Source organism: Hemitrygon akajei, chromosome 8, assembly GCF_048418815.1.
Source record: "Hemitrygon akajei chromosome 8, sHemAka1.3, whole genome shotgun sequence".
In the NCBI taxonomy this organism is placed as follows: domain Eukaryota; kingdom Metazoa; phylum Chordata; class Chondrichthyes; order Myliobatiformes; family Dasyatidae; genus Hemitrygon; species Hemitrygon akajei.
The window spans coordinates 16752140-16779502 of NC_133131.1; the positions used below are offsets into that span (position 1 = coordinate 16752140).

Sequence of the window (27363 nt, forward strand, 5' to 3'; positions counted from 1 at the left end):
TGGTAGTCCCTTTGTAAATAGAAATATCGCCGTGCTTTTGAAACAGCACTTTACATCTTTACACCAAGGTGGCTTAGCGCTCAGTGTGAAGCTATTGCAGTGTGGGCGGCGGAGTTCAACTCTGGCACCGTCTGTAAGGAGACTCTCCATTCTCCCCCGACTGTGCGGGGTTCCTCCAGGTGCTCCGGCTTCTGTCCCACGTCCCAAAGACGGTTAGCAGCTTAACTGGTCATTGTAAATTGTCCTGTGATTAGGCTAGGGTTAAATAGGTGGGTTGCTGGGAGGTGTGGCTCGTCGGGCCTGTTCCACCCCATATCTCTAAATAAATAAGTAGAATTGAAGTGACTTTAGCCTGTTCAGCTTGGAATTGTTATATTCCCGCTCTTGCTGTATAAGAGACCTTTGGGTGTAAAATTATAAAAGAATTATGAAGGAGAGCTAGCTACATGCCATATGGCAGACCCTTTGTAAATAGAAATGTCCCAGGACTTTTGAAATGGTAGAAATTTCCCAGCTCTTTACAACTCTTGGCTATAAAATAAAGTTCACAGAATGTACACAGGATCAAGTGAAGTGCCCTTCAAAGCTCGGCTGAGGCATAGTTTTGTTAAAATAATCTCCTCCAGCATTGATAAAGCTCTGCTCAAAAGGAAACTCCTTTCTGTCTGAATGATTTATTTAAAGTAATTAAACTTTGAAATTAATGAGGAAATCCTTGTAGATATATTAACTTATTCCGCAAAAAAAAAATCAATTCAAAGATTTGTTCCTCAGTAGTTGCATTTCTCCGCGCGGTACTCACAACAAAATCCCAACAAAGAGAATTATCACTTACAAACGATTGCTTCATTAATATTTTACTGCAAATGACTTCCTGTGACAATACCACTGATTCCTATTGGGCAGGGCAGAATTGCATCTGTACGGTCATAGGAGTAGACACAATGTATCCTTGTCCAAAATGAATGTGGCTCTCAATGGAAACTGACTTACTCTGTGGTGAGAATGAAGCAAATTACCCCAGAAAGTGATCACAGCCATGGTAGAGGTGTGTTTTAAGGGATATGTGGGGCAATTAAGTAGGCAGTGGGGAATAGAAAGGGTGGCAGGTGGAGTTATAGGTGGAAGAGGCTCATGGCGAATACAAGCCATTACCACTGTTTTCTCTGTTACAAAGTTTATGTGCTTTAAGGAATCTTCAGCCTATTAAGATATAATTTCTTCATAAAAACAGAAGGTATGGAAATGCTCAGCAGGTTATTGAATTGGATAATTGGATGTTTCTTATGTTTCCCCCCTCCACAGATGCTGCCTGACCTGCTGAATACACTCAGTGGCTACTTTATTAGGCACACCAGTACACCTGCTCATTATTGCAAATATCTAATCAGCAAGTCATGAGGCAGCAATTCAATGCATTAAAGCATTATCAAGAGGTTCAGTTGTTCAGACCAAACATCAATGTGGGGAAGAAATGTGATCTAATTGTCTTTGACAGTGGAATGATTGTTGGTGCCAGACGGGGTGGATTCAGTATCTCAGAGACTGCTGATCTCCTGGGATTTTCACACACAACAGTCTCTAGAGTTTACAAAGAATGGTGCGGGAAACAAAAAAAAAACACCCAGTAAGTAGTAGTTCTATGGGTTAAAATGCTTTGTTAATGTGAGAGGTCAGAGGAGAATGGCCAGACGGGTTCAAGCTGACAGCAAAGCGACAGTAACTCAAATAATCACGTGTTACAACAGTGGTGTGCAGAAGAGCATCTCTAAATGCACAACACGTCAAACCGTGAAGTTGGTGGGCTACAACTGCAGAAAACCACACTGGGCTCCACTCCTGTACCTAATAAAGTGGCCACAGAGTGTATTTCCACCGTCTTCAGTTAGCATTTTAGTTGTCCGGCAGAACTTGCTTTTGCCTTTCGGTGTTTGAAGCGCTACTGTGTTTGGTTCTGGTCAAGTTGTATTGAATTTTTGCAAGGGAACGTAATGTCCAATAAGAAACTCTGAGTAAGAGTAAACAATGCTGTGTTATCAAATTAAATTTTCATTTTGTTGCTCTAGTTGGTAATAAATTGATTGTAACTACTTTTGAGAATTTTGTCATGATTTTTTTTGAAGAATATATAATCCAATCTTTTTGTCATGTATGGGCTGGGTCAAGTCTACCCTTTCTCTTTCAGAATTCAACCAGACTATCCAGAATACTGGAAACAATATGACAGACAAAAGCAGGCCAGATCAGCTGCTGTTTCTCTTTCCAGAGTTCAATCAGCAAGACCAGGCCTCGGGGCAGGCTGAGGAGGCGGGTACTGAACCTGCCAACAAGAAGATGCGCCGCAACAGGTTTAAATGGGGACCAGCTTCCCAGCAAATATTATACCAAGCTTATGAACGACAGAAGAATCCCAGCAAGGAGGAACGGGAGGCACTAGTGGAGGAATGTAACAGGTAAGCAACGACAAGGTGGGGGCTGAGAACAACATCAGCGAAGGTGCCAAGCCAAGACTTTATGAGGCATTGTCCAGACCACACTTGGAATATTGTGAGCAGTTTCGAGCCCCTTATCTGAGGAAGGATGTGCTGGCGTTTGAGAGTGTCCAAAGGAGGTTCACGGGAATGAAAGGGTTAAAGTATAAGGAGTGCATGAGAGCTCTGGGCCTGGTGTTCAGAAGAATGGTGGGAGTTCTCATTGAAACCTATTGAATATTGAAAGGCCTAGATAGAATGGATGTGGAGAGGATGTTTCCCACAGTGGATGAGTCTAGACCCAGAGAACACAGCCTCAGAATAGGTGGTCATCCCTTTAGAATAGATACGAGGAGGAATTTTTTTAACCAGAGGGTGGTGAATCTGTAGTATTCATTGCCATAGACAGCTGTGTATACTTAAAGCCGAAGTTGATAGACTTTTGATTAGTCAGGGTGTCAAAGTTCACGAGGAGAAGGCAGAAGAATGGGGTTGAGAGGGATAATAAATGAGCCATGATGGAATGGCAGAGCAGACTCGATGGGCTGAATGGCCTAATTCTGCTCCTATGTCTTATGGTTCCTGAGTAGCTGAGTACATAGCCTAGTGAGGAAGGATCAATGTTTGAACCCCTGATTTTTGTTTGTAGATGCAATGAAACCCAGATTTGTCTCAAATTCAGTCTGCTGCTTGTATCGTTTGTTATCCAGTGGTGCCACATCTAACCAGCCCTGAATCTGTTTGGCTGCTCACCCAGGAAACTTCCAGAAGCCCCGCAGAATCAGTTGATGCAACTGCAGTTGGCGGGAGGGTTACAAATGTTGGCTTCAGTTTTACAGACGGAGACGGATGAGATATTAGTCTGGGTTTACATTCCAGTGAAGCCAGGTAGCAAAGAGTGAAGGACAGTCTGTGGTCCTGCCCACGATCAATTAACACTCACCACTGGATCATAAATGGCCACTTAAGTTTGGCCCTTCCCCGTACTTTGAGTCAGCAGATTCAGAAGATGGGAGAAGAACAGAGAGGGAGATGGAGAGAAAGGATTTGTTGCACTACATTACAACACAAACCAGCATGAGCCATGATTGATAAACCTTTATAAAGCCATTAACGGTTTGACTGACTTTTGATCAAACAATTTGAACATAGTCTTATAAAACTAACCTTGAAACAGACACAAGATGCTGGAGGAACTCAGCAGGTCAGACAGCATCTATGGAGGGGAATGATGAAGGGCCCAAAATGTTGACTGTTCATTCCTTTCCATAGACGCTGCCTGACCTGCTGAGTTGCTCCAGCATCTTGTGTGTGTTATTCTGGATTTCCAGCGCCTGCAGAATCTCTTGTGTTTATGCTTGTTTCAGAGAATGCATTTTCAGCTCCCAGCCAGATATTCTGTTAGATATCTTTGCAGTCACTGTAAATTTCTTGAGTAACACGTACTCCCTGGACTAAACTGGATATTGGATATTGGAATAATTAGTTACAGTTGTATATATTGCAATCAAATTAATTTCAAGATCAAAAATGGCAAAATCTTGGGAACTATATAGTTCAAATGTCAAACATTCAATGTCTGGATAAACGTCCTTGGTATTTATTAATTTATTGAGGTACAGTGCAGAATAGGTGTGCCATTTGGTAATCCCCCAATTTAATCTCGGCCTAATCATAGGACAATGCACAGTGACCAATTAACTTATCAACTGGTACGTCTTTAGACTGCGGGAGGAATCTGGAGCACCCAGAGGAAGCACACACAGTCACGGGAAGAAAGTACGAAGTCCTCACAGTCAGCAGTGGGGATTGAACCCTGGGTCGCTGATTTCAGATTTCTTCAGCAATCCAAATGCTCATTTGTTAATAGTGAACATGCTGTTGGTTGCAGTTGAATTCACTCAACTCGGAGAATATATCTTTGCTTGTCAATTCTTAAAGCAGCAGGATATGTAACGGATATAGGTGAATGCTGCTTTTCGATTAGCCTTTGGGGAAAAATCCCAGTAAGTTTGTTTCGAAAATGTTGTAAGTAAAAAGCATTGTTTCCCTCCTGGTGTGTCTGTGCATGTTTAATTCGTCTATTTCCCGAGGCACCGTCAAGTTCAATTACTTTCTGAGCCTGCTGTATCAGTGGTGTCACCCAGCAAAAGCCAGTGCTGTGAAAGAAGGCTGGGATTGCCTTCTCTTGTTTCCCAACTTTATTTGTCCAGCCATGTACTTCAATGTACTGAGAGAGCAGGCGTGGAAAGCCGCTCCTGGTGATTTCAAAGGGACTACAGGGTAGAAAGATGCAAATGGATGTGAAATGTCAATGTACACACTCGCATCGCCACTGCGTTGGGTACAGACGTGTAACCCAGTGTGGTCTTCTGCTGCTGTTAGCCCACCCATTTCAAGGTTCAATGTGCTGTGTGTTCAGAGATGCTGTCCTGCACACCACTGTTGTAACACGTGGTTATTTGAGTTACTGTCCCCTTCTTGTCAGCTTGAACCAGTCTGGCCGTTCTCCTCTGACCTCTCTCATTAACAAGGCATTTTTGCCCTCAGTACTGCCGCTTCCTGGATGTTTCTCTTTGTTTTTCGCGCCATTTTCTGTGAACTCTAGAGACCGTTGTGTGCGAAAATCCCAACAGATCAGCATTTAGATACTCAAACCACCCCATTTGGCACCAACAACCATTCCACGGTCAAAGTCGCTCAGATCACATTTCTTCCCCATTCTGATGTTGGATCTAAACAACAACTGAACCTCTTGACCATGTCTGCATGCTTTTGTGCATTGAGTTGCTGCCACATGATTGGCTGATAAGATATTTGCATTAAGGAGCATGTATAGCTAATAAACTGGCTACTGAGTGTCTTTCTTTCCCTCAGTTTCATGCTATAGATCTGAAGAATATTCAGACAGAAGAGGCTGCAGATGCCAGAATCAGCAGCAATGCACACAACATGGTGAAGGGATTCGACAGGTCAGGCAGCATCTGTGGAGGGAAATGGACAATCCATTTTTCAAGTTCCAACCTAGAATGAAGGGGCTTGCTCTGAGATGTAACTATCCGTTACCCCCCATAGATGATGTCAGAACTGCAGAGTTCCTCCAGCATCCTAAGTTTTATTTGCAAGGTCAATTCTCACAATTTGATTTTGGACAGAGTAGAAGTCTTGTATCAAATTATTAATATTTGCAAGATCTTCAATGGCTTAATCCATATTCAAGTGAAATCTTATACCTGTGTAATCAAATACAATGAAATAGAATAAACAACATTAAATGATATAATTAGTTTAAATATAAAATTGCTTGTAAGTTTGCAATATTTTAGAGTATGACTGTCACTTGTTCACCCTAGAGCCGAATGCATACAACGTGGCGTGTCTCCTTCTAAAGCACACGGACTAGGATCGAATCTGGTTACAGAAGTCAGAGTGTATAACTGGTTTGCCAACCGAAGGAAGGAAGAAGCTTTCCGCCAGAAACTAGCCATGGACGCGTACAGTGTTCAGTCGCACAACATGAACCCACTGCTGTCCCATAGCTCTCCACACCATCCACCAAACTCTTCTCCCTCAAGTAAGCACGGTAAGCCGTTGTCCTCTGTTCCTTTCCAGTGTGCCTGGTAATTGTGGAGGGTTCCTAAAAGGTGGGACTTCGGAGTTAACGATCTGGCTTGCCACGGAATGGCAAGCTGGGGCAATTTGAATTGAATCTGAGCATTGGGAGCCTATTGAGATGCGCATTGTTGGACTTGATGCTCTGAAAATGTTTCCTCTCTGTGGAAGCTACCAATGATTACTGTGGACAGGGATTAAAACCAATGTTCCACTCAGTCCATCTGGGAAATTTAAAATCTAGGAAGATTAAAATGACCAGATTGAGCTATTTAACTGTGCTTATAAATGTTTGGGTTGACGAGTTAAAATTAGATGCGTTGAGTCCTGTTCCTTTTGACAGTTGCAGTGTGAAAATGTAGCTTGAGAGACCAGGCAGTCCCTTGGCTTACAACAGGTTTCCATTCCTGAGGAGTGTTTGCATCCTGAGGTGATTGTGAGTTGGAGATGAAGACAAACAGTGTGTGGGAGAGAGCCACAGAAACAGCGGTGAGGGGAGAGTGAGCAGGCTGAGGAAGAGCAGCGACCAGCCGCTCTCACTGGCTCACTGAGCGAATGAGCATGCTTAGAGCTCCCAGCACCACTCTTCTGGACCCAGTTCCCCCACTGTTGCAGTTCAGGATGGGGTGTGAGGATAGAAGGCATGTGGAAGTGTCCGGTTCCCACCCGGAAGAAGATGCCTACAGCCCTCCAGCAGCCGGCAAATTCATCCTCATCCATCCCACTGATCTCCCGAATGCTCATTTGTATGTATAATAGACACAAGAGGTACCGGAGATGCTGGGATTTCAATATGGTGGAGGAGCTCAGCAGGTCAGGCAGCATCTATGAATGGGAATGAACAGTCAATGTTTCAGGTTGAGAGTGTTCGTCAGGACTGGATTTCTCTCTAGTCCTGCTGGAGGGTCTCGACCTGAAATGTTGACTATCTGTTCTCATCCATAGATGAGGTGTCCATAAGTCAGGCGTCTGTAAACTGGGAAGCACCTACAGAGATAGATTTTCCTCAGTGGTATTGGTTCTTCATTGGCCTTGCTCAAAACCTATTCTGCATCATAGTGCACCCATGAAGTTCTCAGGTAGGGTTTCTTTGTGTTTCTTTTCCACCATTTCCACGAAATTCAGTGGAGGTTGGCTGCAGTTTATTCTGTGACAGATAGAAGATTGAATTTATACACAGGTCAAGTCTCCCTTGAGTAGGTGGAGCAGAAATGGAGCACATCAGACAGATTGTGCATACAGATGAGCAGAACGCACAGAATGTTGGAGGAACTCAGCAGGTCAGGCAGCGTCTACCATGAGCTGCCGCCGTTTTGGCCCGAAACGATGGCTGCTTATTCCTGTCCAGAAATGGAGCAAGTTTCTGGATTAAGTTTCTAAGGACATTGAGCTTCACTGGCGGTGTGTTGCAATGTCAGATCTTATCCTATATCGGCAAATCGTCTCTCTGGGGTGTTGGCGGTGGTGGTGGTGGGGGAGGGCAGGGGGGTTGTGTAATATAAATGGTATATCAGCTGGGCTGCTTTTCAATGGCCATACCTGCTAACAGCGTGAGGCTCCTTAACGGCATTTAGATAAGTAAGGCTTTGTGGAGTTCTGCGTATTTTTGATAACTTTATAGAGTTGTTAATGATAAACTCAACTGGTGTTATGATGAGCTTTGTTGTTCTACTCCACACACCAGGAAGACAGTAAACCTTTAAATAATGTTACAATGGCTATGCATGAGGAATCCAGTTTTTTATCTTATTAAGCTTAGGTCCCTGATTCTTAAGTTGATTCCAACATGTCTTTAAGAGGTAAAGGCAGGATAATATAAACAATGCTAATTCCAGGTGAACAGATGGCCACCATCTAAGATCTGGGCGAAACCACTGGAGCTCAAGGCAATGCCTGCTCTGACCCCATCAGTGTAACTGTGGCGTTGAACGTTGCCAGTACTGGTGTAAAGGGATTCGTTCAGGGATCTGCCATGTGATGTTGGGTCCCCTGTGCTATTCCTCGTAACCTTTCTTGTTTCCGAGTGACTTTCTGTGTTCAGGGTGGATAGGAAGCACTTTGATTTCAAAAGAGTTGCTTACAACCACTCCACTTCCCGCTGTGGTTGACAGGCAGTGCCACACTTTGGAATTGTGGTCACCGTTGAGCGAGATGAGGCAGCTGATCTGTACACTGCAAGAACCATAGAGTCACAGAAACAGGCCCTTCAGCCCATCTAGTCCAGCTCAGCATGATCTCCTGCCTAGTCTCATCTGCCTTCACCTGGACAACATCCATGTACATATCCAAACTTCTCTTTAATGTTACAATCGAATACACATCTAAAACTTCAGCTGGCAGATTGCCACACCCTCCGAGTGCAGAATTTCCCCCGTAGGTTCCATACAACCATAAAACCATAACACATAGGAGTAGACTTGGCCCCTTTGGCCCATTGAGTATGCACTGCCATTGGATCAAGGCTGATCTCCCCTTGACTATTTCACCTTTCACCCTAAACCAATAACCTCTTGTTCTAGTCTCATCCAAACTGAAGGAAAAAAAAAGCCTGCTTGCATTCACCTTATCTATACCCCTCATAATTTTGTAGACCTCTGTAAAATCTCTCATTTTTCTGCGCTCCAAGGAGTAAAGTCCTAACCTATTCAACTTTTACCCATAGGTCAGGTCTTCAAGTCCTGGCAACATCCTTGTAAATTTTCTCAGCTCTCTTTCAAGCTTATTGTTATCCCTCTTGTAGGAAAACTATCAATAACCTTGAAAGAGTAATATTTGATCAGAAAATCTTTTTCATTATAAATGTTGGTCAATACAAAACAATATCTAGAGGCCCAGAAATGAATTTTTATTGGTAGTTATCAAAGTTCAAAAAGAACTGGAATTTAAAAAAAAATGAAACTTAAACGTGAACTGGTGTAGCGCAGAGAAGTGGGATTTAAACCTTGCTCTACTACGTTCATTATATTGTAAAGAGAAAGGAACTTGAACAGATTCCAGGCTTTTCCCCACTCGCCAGCCACCTGCTCTTGAGCCTCTTCAGCACCTCCTGGCATCGAGGTACCAATCGAACAATTAACGAGGGGAAAGTCCAGCTTCTGAGAATCAAAAAGAGAGCTTTGAAATGAGATATGCTCCGCAAATGAGCGAGGCAATAAATGATATTAGTAGCGCTTATCAATAGTTTTGAACCTGCCAAGGTTTGAATCTGTGTGGCGGGGTGGAGATACGTCTCTACCGAAGGAGGTGTAAGGCGCTCCTTCCCTCCACGAGCCTGCAGGTTGTCCCTGGGTAGAGTGTGGCACCTGCTTAGCCCCCCATCAGATTCACATGAATCCATGGCAACAGGTAGTCATATGAGCAGCTGGAGCTCATACCTGGTTATGTCACCACTCACTCCAGGCAGACAGTTTCTGAAGAGCATTGGTAATGGCCGGGGGGTCACCCGTCTTGTAAAGACACTGCCCAGAAGAAGGAAATGGCAAACCACTTCTGTAGAAAAAATTTGCCAAGAACCGTCACGGACATAAAAACCATGATCGCCCATGTCACATGACACGGCACATGATGATGTTGAAGGTTTGAGCTGAACAGGTAAGAATGCTCCCAAGAGATCTTGCAGATGCTGGAAATCCAGAGCAACACACGCAAGACAGTGGACGAACTCAGCGGGTCAGGCAGCGTCTCTGGAGGGGAATCAACAGTCAATGTTTTGGACTGAGACCGGTCTTGGCCCGACTGTTGACCTTTTATTTGCATCCATAGAAGCTGCCTGACCTGCTGCGTTTTCCTCCAGCATCTTGTACGTGTTGCCGAGAATACTCCGAGCTGGCTGGTTACTTCCAGCAAGCTAGGAGTTTGGAGAAAGAACATACAACAGTACAGCGCAAAAACAGGCCATTAGGCCCATGATGTCTGTGCTGTACTCTGTCTGTGATATATAATGCCAAATTAAACAAAATCACTGCTGCCTGCACCTGATCCTTACCCCTCTGTTGCCTGCCTTTTCATGTGTCTGTCTTACAGCCCTTTAAATGCCACTGTCACATCTGCTTTGAGCACAACCCCTGGTATCCCGCTGTCTGTAAAAAGAAACTTGCCCCACACATCTTCTGTAAACCTCAACACCCCTCCCCCAGCACCCATAAATGAATGTCCTCCAGTGCTTGAAATTTCTGCCCTGTCTATCTCCCTCATAATTCTTTGAATTTCTATCAGGTTTTTGCTCAGCCTCTGCCGTTCCAGAGAATACAGCCCAAGTTTATTCAAACCTCTCCTTCTAACTCGTGCCCTCCAGTGCAAGATTGCTGCAAGTAGTTCCCTCGTCCTTGAGGGTGGCTTGCTCCCGGCTGTGCTCTCATGGGAAACGTGGCTGGTTCTGCTGGCGATTCAGTGGTAATACATTAACTGGGACAAGTCAGCCTGACTGTCCAGGGATCAGCAGGATGTGACCCTGATATAACAACCCACCGAGTTTGCTGCAGCGTCTTATTTCTTCACTCGGAGGGTTGTGCGAGTGTGGAACGAGTTGCCAGCACGAGTGGTGCATGCCAGCTCGATTTCAACATTTATGTGAAGCTTGGATTGGCACATGGACGGCAGGGGTTTGGAGGGCTGTGGTCGGTCCCAGTGCAGGTCGATGGGTGTAGGCAGTTTAAATGGTTTCTGCAGGGACTAGATGGGCTGAAGGGCCTCTTTCTGTGCTGTACTTTTCGATAGCTATGACTAGATAGAGAGATTAGCTTTATTTGTCACACGTGCATTGAAACATCGAAACGTACAGTGAGATGCATTGCTTGCGTCAGGGTTTTGCTGGAAGCAGCCTGCAAATGTCACCACACTTCTGGTGTCAACGTGACGTGCCCACAACTTACTAATCCTGACTCGTACGTCTTTAGACTGCGAGAGGAAGCCAGCGCACCTTGGGGTCACAGGGATTTCTTAAAAACTCCTTACAGACTGCAGACCCGATCTTACCTCTGGCACTGTAAAGCATTGTGCTAACTGCTCCACCCCCGTGACAACACCCATCGCCCCCTTCCCCTCCACCACTTTACCCCAGCTCTTCACTGAGATGCATAGGCTCATTGGAGGCAGAGAGATCTGTTCTCCCCTCAGCTATCGGGCACGGTCGTGCTGGATTCTGGAGTGGATGTGCTGTGGGAGGGCGATGGTGGAGAGGGCAGGACTTTTCCCCAAGCAGTTCTGCAGATGCTGGAAACCCAAATCAGCAGACACAAAATGCTGGAGGAACTCGGCAGGCCAGGCAGCATCTACAGAAATGAACAAGCATGTCGTTTCAACTTCTTCAGAGTCTCGGCCCGTTTGTTCATTTACCTGGATGCTGCCCGACCTGTTGAATTCCTCCAGCAATTTGTGTCTGTTGCTTAGGACTTTTTCACAGACTCTTTAAAATTAGCATGTCCCAAGTCTGTGGTTTCTGGTTTTTATTTATTTTATTTAGAGTAATGGCCCAATGAGCCATTCCAATTACATCCATGAACTGACTAGCCCATAAGTCTTCAGAATATGTGAGGAAACAGGAACACCCAGAGGAAACCCACGGGGTCATGGGCAGAATGCACAAACTCCTGTCAGGAAGCGGTGTGAATTGTACCCAGGTTGCTGGTGCTGTAATAGGGTTACGCTAACCACTATGCCAACTTGCTGTCTGTACAGGTTAGGGGTAGTAGATTGTGGGCACGTTGGTGCTGGAGGCATGGCCACACTTGCTGTCTGCCCCCTGCACTTCCTCGGGGCTGGGTTGGTTGTTTAACCCTTTGCATCACAGCTAGTGGGGAAAGAGATCAGTGGAATGGGGGAAGTATCGTCACAAAGCCTCCTTACCCATCATCCACACTGCCCTTTGTCGCCAAGGACACTGCTTGGAGTGTGCTGATGTGCTTGAGGCTTCCATACTGAGGCCCTCACTCATGACAACGGAGCGGAGAACCGGGTGTGAAGGATTGAGTTAGCAGAGCGTGACCATGGTGCGTGGTGCCGGACAGAGTGAGTGCCATGGCCAGAGCTCAGATGCGATAAGTAGCCTTTGGAACAGAAGTTTACAGGGCAGTTGAGAAGGTGTTAGCTCTGTTGGCCTTCCTCGGGGGATTGAATTCAGGAGCCATGAGATAATGTTGCAGCTCTATAAAACCCTGGTTAGACCACACGGAGAATATTGCGTTCAGTTCCGGTTGCCTCATTACAGGAAGGGCGTGGAAACTTCAGTGAGGGTGCTGAGTAGATTTACCAGGATGCTGCCCAGGACTAGAGCACATGTCTTATGAAGATAGGTTGAGTGAGCTCGAGTTTTTGTCTTTGGAGTGAAGCAGGAAGTTTCTTGATAGAGGTGTACAAGATGATATAGAGTAGATAGCCAGAGACTTTTTCCCAGGGTAGAACTGCAAGGGGGCATAATTTTCAGGTGATTGGAGGATATTAGGGGGAGATGTCAGAGGTAAGTTCCTTGCACTGAGAGTGGTGGGTGTGTGGAACACTCTGCCAGGGGTAGTGGTAGAGGCAGATACATTGGGGGCACGGATACTCTTAGATAAGCACATGGAGGATAGAAAAATGGAGGGCTATGTAGGAGGGAAGGGTTAGATTGACTTTAGAGTAGATGAAAAAGTCAGTACAACTCGCAGGCTGAAGGGTCTCCGCCCTGTGCTGTAGTGTTCTACGTTCCAAGTGTTGAACGCCTGCTCGCAGCCGCCGCATGGCGCTTCAGAAAGAACGGATTGTAGGGGAGAGAGGGGTGGGGGGGGGGGTCGGTGGACAGAGGTAAATAAGCTGCAGACAACAACAAAAAATCAGAGCGAAAAATAAAGTTGAAAATGAAGAGGGCAGTGGAAGTGCAGAGACCTGGCGGCTTGAGCGAGTGATAATGCAGGTGTCATTGTGATGTTGACGAGATTGGAAAACAATCCGTATTGTTCTTGTACCTGCAATCTACACACTAAAGTCAGCAAGGCACTGATCCGAACAAAAGAACCTGACCAGTATTGGGGTCAACGTGAGGTCGCTGTCCGAGAATGACGGGGGGGGGTGGGTTGAGATGCTGGTGGGGTGGGGGGAGCTCCTCCTGACGGGTCGGGACCCAGCCTTGCTCATTTACAAGCACATTTGTAGGCGCAGTCAGCTGTTTCCAGTGTGTCGCACTTGGGCTAAAATAATGCAACAGCATGCAGCCGGTGTTGTCATGGCATTGTGTCCATTATGCATGCTTAATTGAAAATTAAGCAAGCTTTTTGAATGAGCTACGCTCCCCTTTGATCTTGCCCATCCTTCCAGTGTGTACTCAGTCACCGCATGAGACTCTTTGTTTTTTTATATTAGCGACCGCATTGGTAGGATTGAAGCCTTGTTCATTTATCTTTATTTTGCGAGGCTCCCCTTTATGTCCCGAGCTCCAGACTCAGCCGGCAGAAATTGCCCAGTCTATGGGACACGGCGACACCCCATTCCGCGGTCTCCTCTACCAGCCGGGAATCACAGTCCTTCCGTAATGCAGTCTGTGAATTGGGAGAGGGGTCTCGAGAGGTCAGGAGTGTCGGAGGCGAGAATTTGTGAATTTGCCGGGGACTGGTGCTGATATTGATTAGGTCTCGGAAAAGGAGGAAATTAGCTCAGGAAATGAATAATGCAGGACAGGGGAGAGTGTATGCAGAAGTCAATGAAATCTGGTCTATTTAACCTTTCCCTGGCACACAGGTACAGGGTATCTTTGCTTTTTAAAGCATCTGCAACTCAGCACTGGTGAACGCCTTCAAAGTGTACAAACTGCGCACATCAAGTAAGACTAACTTTTGTAAAAAAAATCCTTTCAGATTAGAAGTTTTACTTTCCACGAGCAGTAGGTTTTGTATCGTTCGTGTAGCAGTTAGCCCTGGGTGTCGGAGTTCAGAGTTAATTTCCCGCGCTGTCTGCGTGTTCTCTCCGTGACAGCGTGAGGTTCCTCCAGGGACTCTGGTTTCCTCCCACAGTCCTCAGATGTACCGGTTAGTAGGTTAAATTGTAAGATGTCTTGCGGTTAGGCTAGGGTTAAATCAGTGGATTGCTGGGCTGGAGGGGTAGGGGACACAGTCTCAGAAGAGAGGGGAGTCCTCTCAGGGTGGGGATGAGGGAGAATTTAACCAGAGAATGGTGAATCTGTGGAATTCTTTGCCACAGGCAGCTGTGGAGGCCAAGTCTTTATGAATATTTAAGGGAGATGTTGATAGATTCTTGATTGGTCAGGGCATGAAGGGATATGAGGAGAAGGCAGGAGACTGGGACTGAGAGGGAGAATGGTTCAGCCATGATGAAATGGCAGAGCAGACTCGATGGGCCAAATGGCCTATTTCTCCTCCTACATCATGGTCTTATAGTATGTTCCAGGTCTGTATCCCTGAATAAAAAAATATACATGTAAATTTAACTTCTGCTCAGGTTGTGGGGTGGAAATGGTTAATCATTGCAGATAAGAGAAGCTGTGAGCCAGCAGATATATTACTTTTACTAAGCTTTTAGAATGCATTTATACTGAGGCAGATAGTATACTAATGCTGAATATATGGTATGTCAGTAGGAAAGCTTATGTTGTGTTTCAGGCCGAGTCTGGCAATAAACTCCACACCAAGCCCTGCCCTGCCAACAACCTTTTCCACATGAGGAGAGCAGATGAAAACAGCCACTTTTGTCTTAACACTTTAAAAAAAAACTAATTTTTAGTATGAGTTCACAAAGTGTACCGCGAAACTATTCATAGTGTATCTTAGCACAGAAGGGTTCAATGGTCAAAAGGCTGCGAACAGAGAGAAAGAAAGGTGCTGCAGAAAGGAGACGCCAGGGTAACATTTTACCTCAAACACACAAAATGGGAGATGACTGAACCTCTCTGAAACTGAGCAGTGTGGAGATGAGAGCACCATTTCCTTTGACTTCTTCCTGGCTATGAGACCACTGCGAACAAATTAAAGTAAAAATCAGTTTGGTTCCTGTGATAAAGGACGTTTCTGAAGCAAGAAGGCTCCTGTGCAGTGGGAGAGAGGAAATTAACGCTGGAGCTATGATTAGTGGCACCCAAGGCTGGATTGAAAACTGAGGAAATGAAGTCACTGGCCGTACTCTGTCCTCATCTCAATATCCCCCCTCCGCATTTCAATTCTTTTTGTGAGTGACCCAGGAAATCGGTGTCAAATCGTTTTGGTGACTTTCCAGCTCCTCATCTTGTAAAATCCATGATTTATCTTAAGTCATGCTGTGACCTTATGTTCAGGAATTCAAACCTGTGGCTCCTCCACCACATGTGAAACAGGGGAGTGCATACACATAAGTCAGTGAAATCTCGCCTTGCATTTCCAGCAACGGCAGACTTCCTCGTGGTTTCTATTTAATCTTTCCCTGGTTCACAGCTACAGAGTATCTTTGCATTCTTAAGCATCTGTAACTCAACCCTGACAAACTCCTTCAAAATGTATAAATTGCACAGATAAAGTAAAACTTGCTCACCTTTGTGAAGTCCTTTCGGGTTAGAACGCTGTTCTCAAAGCTCCCATTGCAAATGCTACTTCTCATTTGTGTGTTTATACAGTTTAAATGGCTCATTCGGAATGCCCTGTTCCCTTCTCTTGTTGAATGAACCCTAAGATTGGTGGCAGAAAATTTAAATATATGCAGCTGAGAAGAAAGTGGATAGTTAGGCTTCAGAGGGCAATGTTAGCTTTAAACAAATGTGAGAGTATTCACTGCCTTTGTTCCACTGAGGTCAATAGAGCTAAATTAGAATATATTGTCTTGTTTGTTCTCAGAATAGAGTATACTGTATCGAGTCCTGGTGAAAGGTCTTAGCTTGAAATGTCGACTGTTTATTCCCCTCCATAGATGCTGTCTGACTTCCTGAGTTCCTCCAGCATTTTGTGTGTGTTGCTCCAGATTTCCAGCACCTACAGAACCCCTTGTGTCTAGACCTCAGTTAATGGTAGGGGTCCATGGCATAAAAAAGATTGAGGACCCCTCCTTGGTCTACAGCATATCTGCTGGTTAATACACCCAAGTTTGTTTAAGATAGAGACAATCCTCTGATACCCTACAGTAAGTAAAGCATTGTCATTAATGCTTGATCGTCGGTGGTCTGAAATATTTACTAAACTTTCTGAGTGTTGGCATTAATATAGCAGCATTGTCTGTAGATTTATCATGATTTAGAAGGTCAATTCAAGTCTAGACGCTTTTATTGTCATTTCAACCATAACTGCTGGTACAGTACACAGTAAAAACAAAACAACGTTCCTCCAGGACCCTGGTGCTACATGAAACAACACAAAACTACACTAGACTGTGTGAAACAACACAAAACTACATTAGACTTCAGACCTACACAGGACTACATAAAGTGCACAAAACAGTTCGAGACAGTACAATAATTAATACACAAGACAATAGGCACAGTAAAGGGCCTATTAATTTATTATTTATTATTTTTGCAATAGGACAATGATTGTCATGTAAAGTTAAAGCAATTCCACAAAAGCTGCATTGTAAATATCCTATTGAATATTGAAAAGGCCAGATAGAGTGGACGTGGAGAGGATGCTTCCAATAGTGGGAGAGTTTGGGACCAGAGGCCCAAGCCTCAGAATACAAGGCCATCCCTTTAGAATGGAGATGAGGAGGAATTTTGTTGGCCAGAGTGTGATGAATTGGTGAGATTCATTGCCATAGATGGCTGTGGAGGTCAAGTTATTGGATACATTTAAAGCAGAGGTTGATAGTTTCTTAATTAGTAAGGGTGTCAAAGGTTACAAGGAAAAGATGGGAGAATGAAGTTGAGAGGGAAAATAAATCAGCCATGATAGAATGGTGAAGCAGTCTTAATTGGCCAAATGACTCAATTTTGCTCCCAAGTCTCAGTCTTACTGTAAATGATCTTGGCTTGCAGATGTTATGTCAGAACCTAGCTAGAAAACCAAATCGACAGTTTGGTGGTGATGGTCCATACTGTTCCACCTACATGCACAAGGGCAAGCGGACGCAAGGAGCAGGCAAAGATGAAGATTGTCTGGTCCTTTGAGCCTGCTCTGCCATTCGTTGAGATCATGGGTGATCTACCTCAGCACCACTTTTCCAGCACTCTCACCAAACACCTTGATTCCCTTAATGCTTCAGAATCTATCCATCTCCCTTTAGAAAGAAAACAGGAACTGAGCTTCCACAACCATCCAGGATAGAAAATTCCAAAGCTTCATCACGCACCCAAGTGAGGAAAAATTTCCTCACTTCATTCCTAACTGGCTCAAATGGTGCCCCTTCTAGCTCGCCAGTCACTAGAAACATGCATATAGCTTGTCAAGCCTTTAAGAATTTTGTAAGTTTTGATGAGATCAAGTTGAGGCACTGAGCAATGGAATTCTTTATTAATGTGGGACAAAAATCTCTGGTGACTGAATGAGAATATTTTAAGAATTACATTCCAAGCATCTAAACGTACATTGAATTGAGATTGGTAAACATTCAATAGGTCACTTGCTCCTTAAAAATGCTTTATCCAACATTCTACACAGCCAAGATGACAAACTCAGAGATATTTTTTCAGTTTGGCATAGTTTATTGTATTCAGTCATTGGTTTAGTAAGTATTTCAGTTTTGTGCAAAAGGATGTATTTGAAAATGGCTCATTTTCCTCTACTTGATGACTATCACACAGATCAGTTCTTGTTGGAAGATGGGGACATTCAAAAGTAAGCATTGGTTACCAGATGTTTATGCGACCTGATACCATTTGGTGATGTAACAGTTACACCCTGTTAGTTTTAGGGACTTTAAACACAACAGAGACGCAAATTGCCCCTTCATCCAGGCAGGTAAAATATGACAGCATTTACATTTTAAAAAGGTGTCAGACTCGTATACAAGCAGCATTGTTTTAAGTTGTCATGGTTTTATGAACTAACTGCTGTTTCACTGGAGTTCCCCACTCATGGGTAGCCTTCAAATAGTTTCCTTCTTTTTCCTAATCCAATCCTGCAAAGAGAAACTGTAATTAAAGACAAGAGATTCTGAGGGAGAATTTTTGATGAAGTTCCACGGGGTCTTTATTGTCAAGTTTCAATAACTCCAATAGATCTTGAGTCATCATCATTACGTGCCTTGTCGTATAATGTGGACCATGATTGTTCTTGGCAAATTTTTCTACAGAAGTGGTTTGCCATTGCCTTCTTCTGAGCAGTGTCTTTACAAGATGGGTGACCCCCAGCCATTATCAATTCTCTTCAGAGAATTGTCTGCCTGGCGTCAGTGGTCACATAACCAGGAGTTGTGATGTGCACCAGCTGCTCATACGACCATCCACCGCCTGCTCCAATGGCTTCACGTGATCATGGGGGTTGGGGAGTGGGTTAAGCAGGAGCTACACCTTGACCAAGGGCGACCTGCAGGCCAGCAGAGGGAAGGAGCATTTTACACCTCCTTTGGTAGAGACATATCTCCACCCTGCTACCAAAATCTTGAGTGGACTTTGTAATAGATTTATATTGGGAAGTCAGGCCTCTAAATGTCTTATCAACCATCGTGCTTAAAGCTTTTCACAGAGTTAGCTTTATGATATACAGAGGAGTTGGATCCACTCAAGAAAGAGTGGTTACTTATAGGAAACATGACATTTCCTTTGTGCACAGCAAGATTCCAGGAAGAATAATGGAACCATGACTAAATAATAGCTTTAGTAATGTCAATCTAGGTGTAAATATTGTTGTCTCAGGGCACTGGGACATCTTCTTTGAAGTTGTGTCGTAGAATCTTTGTCATCCACCTGTCACCTACTCCCTCACCTCTATTCAAACAGTCCTTCCAGGTGAGGCAACACTTCACCTGCGAATCTGTTGGGGTCGCCTACTGTATCCGGTGCTCCCGATGCGGCCTCCTCTACGTTAGTGAAACCCCTCGTGAATTGGGGGCCGCTTTGTCGAGCACTTCTGCTCCATCCGCCAAAAGTGGAATTTCCTGGTGGCTAGCCATTTTAATTCCTATTCCCTTTCCTGTTCCAACATGTTGGTCCACAGCCTCCTCTTGTGCCACGATGAGGCCACTCTCAGAGTGGAAGAGCAACACCTCATATTCTGTCTGGGTAGCCTCAAACCTGATGGCATGAATACCAATTTCCCCATCTGGCAAAATTTTTCCCCTCCCACTTCCCTCTTCTTCTATTCCCCATTCTGGACTCTTACTCCTCTCGCTTGCTTATCACTTCCCCCCTTCTTCCCTTTTCCCTAGGTCCACTCTCCTCTCCTATCAGATCCCTTCATCTCCAGCCCTTTATCTTTCTTACCCAACTGGCTTCACCTATCACCTTCTAGCTATCCTCCTCCCCCTCCCCTCACTTCTTTATTCTGGCATCTTCCTTCTTCATTTCCAGTCCTGAAGAAGGGTCTCGGCCTGAAACTTTGACTGCTCATTCATTTCCGTAGACGCTGCCTGACCTGCTGAGCTCCTCCAGCGTTTTGTGTCTGTTGCTTTGGATTTCCAGCGTCCACAGAATTTCATGTGTTTATTATAGGCTGGGTCTTGCTAATATCTTACCAGAAAGGCACCACCTCCATCTGTGTAGCACTCTTTCAGAAGGGTCTGGAATGCCAGTTTAGAGTCTTGTCTCAAACCCAGAACCTTCCAGTTCAAGTTCTGAGTGTGAGAAATTCCACTGAGGAAAGGAGTGAGAGAGCCTGGCAAAGTGAACTTTGTCACATTGAAGCTGCTTTTCCAGCAAACACACATTTCACAAATGGGTAACTGGGGCTTGAAAACCACATCTAGGAACTTACTATAGTCCCTTCCATGTATTGGGTACTGCTCATATGATCTGCCCCTCTGACTCACAGAAGCACAGAGCATCTTGAAAAATAGGAACAGGAATACCAAAAGACCACAAGACGTATGAAGAGAATTAAGCCATTCGGCCCATCATATCTGTTCCACCATTCCATCAAGGCTGATTTATTAACCCTCTCAACCCCACTTTTCTACCCATAACCTTTGAAGCCTTTACCAATCAATAACCTATGAACCTCCACTTTAAATAGACCCAATGACTTGGCCTCCCACAGACATCTGTGGCAATGAATTCCACAGATTCTTCACCATCTGGCTAAAGAGATCCCTACTCAATCCCTTTAGCATGCTACATCATCCAATGTGATCACAGGTGATCTCCTATCTGAATACAATATTCTTGCTTCCTGTACCCGTTGATGGTGATGTCTCCTAGGTGAGTCATCAAACCAAGACCTTATACCAGTCTTGGTTGAATGAACAAATGTGAAGTCTTTAGGTGAGATTGCCTCTCATTTTCTAAAATTAATTTGCGGAAGAATCTAAGGCAGGTTATCTTCCTGGAGACTGGCCACTGATGACACATGGGGTTCTGCAGAAAGGGAAAATGGGATCATGAGAAAGCTAACATATGAAATTTTGCAGATGACATGAAGATTGAAGGTGTTATGGATAGGGTAGGAGGTTGTCATAGGTTACAACAGGATTATAGACAGAATGCCAAGCTGGACAGTAAAGGGGCAGATGGTGTTCAGTCTGGAAAAGTATGAATTGATACACTGGAAGATCGAACCTGACGACAGAGCACAAGGTTCATGGCAGGATTCTTAGCAGTGTGGAGGAACAGAAGGGTCTTGGGGTCTGGGTTCATACATCCCTCAAGGTTGCCATGTAAGTTGATAGGTTGTTTAAGATGTGGTGTTTCGGCCTTCTTTAGTCAAGGGATTGAGTTCAAGACCATGAGCTAATGTTGTAGTTCTATGATCAAACCGTAGTATTATATTCAGTTCTGGTCACCTAATTATTGGAAGGATGTAGACAGGATGCGGATGAAATTTACCAAGATGCTGCCTGAATTAGAGAACTTGTCTTATGAGGAAAGGTTGAGTGACCCTAGGCCTTTCCTCTTTTGAGCAAAAAGATGATGAGAGGCAACTTGATAGAGTTGTGCAAGATTATACGAGGCATATATAGAGCCAGTGCCTTTTTCCCCAGGGTTGCAATGTAAAATGCCATCTCTTTAAGGTGAGTGGAGGAAAGTTTATGGGAGATAACAGAGGTATGGAGAGTGGTGACTGCCTGGAACACACAGCTGAGAGTGGTTGTAGAGGCAAATGCAATAAGGACATTTAAGAGACTGTCAGATGTAAGAAAAATGGAGAGTTATGGGCTATATAAAGCCAGCCGGTGGTGGTGTGGCATCAGCATCGGACTTCAAGGTAAATAGTCCTGGGTTCGAAACCGGCTGACCCTTGCACACTGGGTTGAGCATTAAAAAAAGACAGTTGCTAAGGAAACAGCAAAAAAATGCCGCCCGGTGTGCCACAAGACGTGAAAGGGAAAAATCACGATAGGCTATATAGGAAGGAAGGGTAAGGTTGATCATGACTTATGATTATAAAGGTTGGCACAACATGGTGGGCCTTTACTATGTTGTACTGTTCTATGTTATTAATAAAGTTGTTGAATCACTTCTTTGTAGATCTGACACGATAATGCAGAAACTGTGGTGCTTCCTGTACAGATCTTTATAAGGCTGATTCTTGGTGTTGATTCGATTTTTTTCCCACAGAGCTTATCACACACTTGCCACAGAAAGTGGTAAATGAATGGACCACCCTGCCAGAGATGGTGGCAGAGGCAGATACATTTGGGAGAGTTAAGGAACCCTTGGATAGGAAAATGGATGAAAGAAAAATGGAGGGTGATGTACGAGTGAGGCATTAGATTGATCTTGGAATAAGTTAAAGGGCTGGCACAACATCGTGCTGTAATGTTCTATGTTCTGTTATCTCAATTGGGCCCTAGAAATGTTGATATCAGACCCATAAATGACTATTAGTCCTTTTGCATGTAAAACTTAACAAGTGGTTGCCTGCTGGAGCATCAGTTGAAGTGTGATTTATAACCATCAGTATCAACAGTGGGAAATTGTGCCTCATTACCTGAATGCCAAGATCATTTACTGATCTGTAGTTCACTGAAATGTGGACTATTCAGATGTAGGACCAGATTAGCTGGTTATCATTATGCCTGGGGAGGAGGGGTTGAGAGGGATAATAAATCAGCCATGACAAAATGGGGGAGTAGACTCATTGGGCTGAATGGCCTAATTCTGCTCCTATTTCTGATGGTCTTCTGGAGCTTGAAGGGTGGCTTGAAGTAGCTCAGTTATCAGCAGTGTTGCCTCTGGGTTTAGCCCAATCCACTGACATTAACATGAATATCTAGGCAAACATCAATAGACTACGGAGGCACCACTGCACTCTTGGGGGGATGCTTCCTTTAGGAGGAGACATTAAAATGATGTTCTGTGTGGGTAAACGATCCTGCAGCAATGCTTCAGAACAGAACAGAGGATTCTCCCTGATGTCATGGACAATATTTATCTCTTAATCAATATCGCAATAATAGGATTTCTGATTACAATCAATTCATTTTTGGGAGGTTGCTGTTTGCAAATCGGCTTCTGAATTTCCTACCTTACCTGATGACTAACTATAAGCAAACGGGAAAGTCTAGCTTTATATATGTAAAATCATGTTTGCACAATAGACATTTTCATATATAGCATTGGTGGACATTGTTGACTGGTCACTGCCCTGACAAGTGTGTTGTCATGGTTCCAGACTGAGATTTCTGGGGTTAATGGTGAACATGTAGCTACTGAGTTTATCTTTCAAATTGTCCATGGTTCAGTGTAAGAAATCTCATTGTGTTTGTTGCCCCATTAGCACGTGGCCAAGTTCAGATGATTAGAATGTACATGGTACCGTGACCTATGTGCCACAGGTGCTTTGTAGTATGTGCTCATGTTTTTAAACACAAACCTTCTTTTGACTAAGAGGCGGACACATAGAAATTGTGTGTCCATGGAATCCTTTCCCACCATGAGCAAAACGCATTTAATCAAGATGGCTGTCCTACAGACATCTACATTGTAAGTTCACAGTTTGACAAAAAAAAATCTGTTTCACTTTAAGTATATTCTGTGTAAGCAATTTCCCAATTAAAAAAAACTGAATTAACAGACATTATCCGCGTAATACGGCTAAGTGAGAGGTTGCAGCTAATTTGAACAAAAAGAAAAGGATTAATTATCATGTGAATTTAGTGAACTGTTTAACTGAGGTGGCCAACAGTACTGATTAAGAAAATTTAACTGTGACACCGTTAGAGCTTGTTGCTTTGCATATCTGGAAAGGATATTGCTGGGCATGATCTCTCTTTTGCAGTCCTGCATAACTTAGGGTGAGTGACAGTACAATGCAAATTGCATTACACAGTATAGGTTGCTGTCGTCCAAGTTTCAGTCTGTCTATCAATTTCTGCAGAATTTATTGATAAGTGCTAGTGATAGTAGATTTTCTTTGTAACTCAAGTGGCCAAGTCAACTTTAAATCCATGTTTTTTTTAATGGTTAGAGCTTTAGTGCTTTTAGCATTCCATCTGAGGTGTTTGCTCACTTCCTGCTTTGATCTTTATACGTTGTCTAATCTAGAGCGCACGTACTGACCGTACTGAGTTTTATATCACTTTGCCCCTGAACTTTTTCTGGGCTTCCATCCTCCCGCCTTACTTATGCTCATTAGCATCTGGTTTAAAACCTCACTATTTACTGTGTCAGAGTTTGAATTGTTGTGTTCTCTAGTTTTGCAAGAGGGTGTTTCTGTTGTATAAGTGAAAAAGGCACATAGTAACGTGTTAGTTTAGATTGCAAAGAAAGTTTAACCTCCACGAGTACACTGCTGATTTACCACAAGATGTAGGATGAACTCAGTGGGTAAGATAGCATCTGTGGGGGTAAGTGGGCAGTGGACAATATGGGTCATGACCAAAATATTGCCTATCCATTTCCCTCCACAGATGCTGCCTGACCCTCTGAGTTCCTCCAGCATCTTGTGTTTTGGTCCAGATTCCAGCACCTGGAGGCTCTTGTGTCTCCTGATGATTTTCCAGTCTGAGTAGGTGGTGTCAGCACTGAACCTCACTCTCGTTGACCATGACCAGGAAGATGCAAGCTTCCTGGTCACTGAATGGAGGTTGAGTTGAACAGAAAACAAGACACTGTGGGTCAGAATCAGAATCCGGTTTATTATCACTGACGTATATCAGCATTTGCTGTTGGCGGCAACAGTACAGCACAAAACACAAAAACTATAAAGACAGAAATAAATAAATAATGCAACAGGGGAATAGTGAGTTAGCGTTCATAGCTTCTTGGACAGCCCAGAAACCTGATGGTAGAGGGGAAGGCTCTGTTCATTAAAAAGTTGAGTGCAATTTCCCAACTAGCACCACTGTAAGCTGCAACCCACACCAGAAGTGCTCTGTCAAAGAATCACTCCTGGGTTTGTGTATGGGTACTCTGAAACCATGCTGTGTGCTGTCAGTAACCAGCATAATTTTTTGCTCCCAGCTATAGGACAGGCAACTAGAATAATCAAATCATCATATCTCTTCTCTCCTTTGTGTCCACTCCTACATGAGCAACTCTACCATTCCCATTCTTAGCTTGCTGAACTACTTTTCCTCAAATGGCTATCATACTCTTTATTAAAAATAAATAGGTTACTTTTTTCTGTAAGATTAGGTAATTCGACATTCGGTCTTTTTTTGATTCCACTTTCTAATGTTCCCCCACCAGATGCTTGGGAGCATCTGGTTCTATCTCCAAACCTTGTCACTCCACTATCTTCCCCATGACACACACAAAATGCCCGAAACGTGGACAGTGCTTCTCCCTATAGATGCTGCCTGCCCTGCTGTGTTCCGCCAGCATTTTGTGTGTGTTGTTTGAATTTCCAGCATCTGCAGATTTCCTCGTGTTTGCTCTTTAACTTCCCCATGAGTTCATTCTTTAGTATTTGTGAGAGTACAGGTTACTGATATTAATTATAATACATTTTTAATGAATTTGAGATGATTGCTGAATTCTGCTTCTGCAGTTTGGTTTAAAGTTTGTTACAATTTAACAAATTCCATAAGCATATAAATCTGATAACCTTGGTAGGATGCCTCCTTTCCAGGGTGTTAACACACTTGAACTGCTTTTGCAGGGTATCTCAGACTCTTGATAGTTGGATTAACCCTCTCTGTCCCTTCCAGCTCTTGAGGAGCAGACTGGGTGCTAGCTCGTTGCAGTGTGACCTGGTCAGGATCTGTTTTCATTGTGGGTATATCAGCAGTGGTAATCCACCCAATTCAAGCAGGCACAACCTCTGGCGACTAAGTAACAACCATGTGTTTCTTGGCTATTGACTTTCATTTATTTTTCCTGAACTATATTAACAGCAATATGGGGTTCAATTTGGACTCCATCTGTAAGAAGTTTGTACGTTCCTTATCGTGAGTGCATGGGTTTCCACTGGGTGCTCCAATTTCCTCCCACAGTCCAAAGACATATTGGTTAGTAGGTGAATTTATCATTGTAAATTGTCCTGTAACTAGGCTAGGGTTAAATAGGTGGTTTACTGGGCGGTGCAGCTCGTTAAACCAGAAGGGCCTGTCCCATGCTGTATCTCTAAATAAATAATAATCCCTGACAGCAATGAAGATCAGCATTTCTTTGGGAATGTTGGATCTTTGCGTCATGACTGTTTTGGAGATCTGTAGGTGTCTGTTAGCTTTATCCGGTTCACTCACTATGAGCTGCTGCAGTAGAGGCCAGTGAGTGTGACATTCAATCCATTGGCATGATATCAGATGCCACATTTCTCTCTGTCCCACTTGGGTTGGAGGCATCACTACCACAGGATGTGGCTGCATGTGTGACTGAGAGGCCTGACACTAATCCAACAGGTAGAACAGACAACAGAATGAGGCATACACGGGTTGCTTCCTCAGGCTAGGATCTGCTCACTTGGGAACTTAAGACTCTTTGTTTTAACCTTCTGTGTATTTTCCCGTTTATGGTGTTTTGGTGCCACTGTTTTCAGATAATACAGGCTGGAATTCAAGCAAACAGCAATGCTTCCATCATTAAGGACACCCCTCTTCTCATTGCTACCATCAAGGAGGAGGTGCAGGAGCCTGAAGCTACACAGTCAGTACTTTAGGAACAACTTCTGCCCCTCTGCCATCAGATTTCTGAATGGTCCATGAACCTATGTACACTACCTCACTGTTTTCCCTCTTCTTTTTTTTTGCACTACTTATTCAAAACAACAAAATTCATGACATATGGCCCTGATAAAAAACCTGTTTCTGATTCCAGAATCAGAATCAAAGTCAGAATCCGGTTTAACACCTCCAGCATATGTCATGAAATTTGTTGTCTTTGTGGCAACAGTACAATGCAATACATAATAGTAGAAAAAATGTGAATTACAGTAAGTGTGTGTGTAAATATATATATGTGTGTGTGTGTGTGTATATATATATATAAATAAGTAGTGCAAAATAGAAATAAAAAAGTAGTGAGGTAATGTTTATAGCTTCAATGCCCATCCAGAAATCAGATGGCAGAGGGGAAGAAGCTGTTCCTGAATCATGACTGTGTGCCTTCAGGCTTCTGTATCTCCTTCCTGATGGTAGCAATGAGAACGAGGCATGACCTGGGTGATGGGAGTTGTTAATGCTGGATGCTGTCTTTTTGAGGCATTGTTGTTTGAAGATGTCCAGGATACTGTGGAGGCTTGTGCCCATGATGGTGCCGACTGAAGTTTACAACTCTCTGCAGCTTATTTTGATTCTGCGTAGTAGCCTCGCTCCCCCATACCAGACAGTGATGCAGCCAGTTAGAATGCACTCCATAGTCCATCTGACATTCACGTTAGATGTAACAGAGATTAATAAAACCATTGCAGATACAGTCGAGTTTGTTGAAGGCAGACATATGAATATGCAAGGAATGGAGGGATAACATGTACAGGCAAAAGAGTTTTAGTGTAAGTCGGCATTGTGTTCAGTGCAGACATCATTGGCTGAAGGGCCTTTTCCAGTGCTGTGATCTCTGCATGTTCTGTTATTTTTTCATGCAACTTTCTTCTGGTTCCTTCTGCTCAATGTGAAGCATCACTTTTAAAGACAAATTTATCTAATGAAAGCTACTCTGACCATAGGAAGGGAGGATTCTCAGAGAACTAGTCACTCTGGACCACTGCTGAGCACATCAGTACTTCCCAGTAGCATGGTCGGACATTGCTCATCTACCTCCTCAGGTGAGGGGCAATATGTGGTCTGACTAAGAAATGCAAACAGGATGAATAACTGGAGAGATGGTATTACATTTTCCAGCAAGTGCAGTGGGCCAAGCTGAACT

The 27363-nt window shown here is 43.9% G+C and overlaps 1 protein-coding gene across 8 annotated transcripts in view; it reads left to right on the forward strand.

Moving 5' to 3' along the window:
* Window positions 1–27363, forward strand: part of LOC140731681 (hepatocyte nuclear factor 1-beta-like) — a 110571-nt gene that overhangs the window by 7181 nt on the left and 76027 nt on the right. For 4 of the 8 annotated variants that reach the window (XM_073053340.1, XM_073053344.1, XM_073053347.1 and 1 more), the window contains exons 3-4: window positions 2186–2453; window positions 5825–6054. In XM_073053340.1, the coding sequence (XP_072909441.1) occupies window positions 2186–2453; window positions 5825–6054 (498 nt within the window). The remainder of the gene's footprint in view (window positions 1–2185; window positions 2454–5824; window positions 6055–27363) is intronic. The other 4 variants (XM_073053342.1, XM_073053345.1, XM_073053343.1 and 1 more) reach the window with 2 other exon arrangements.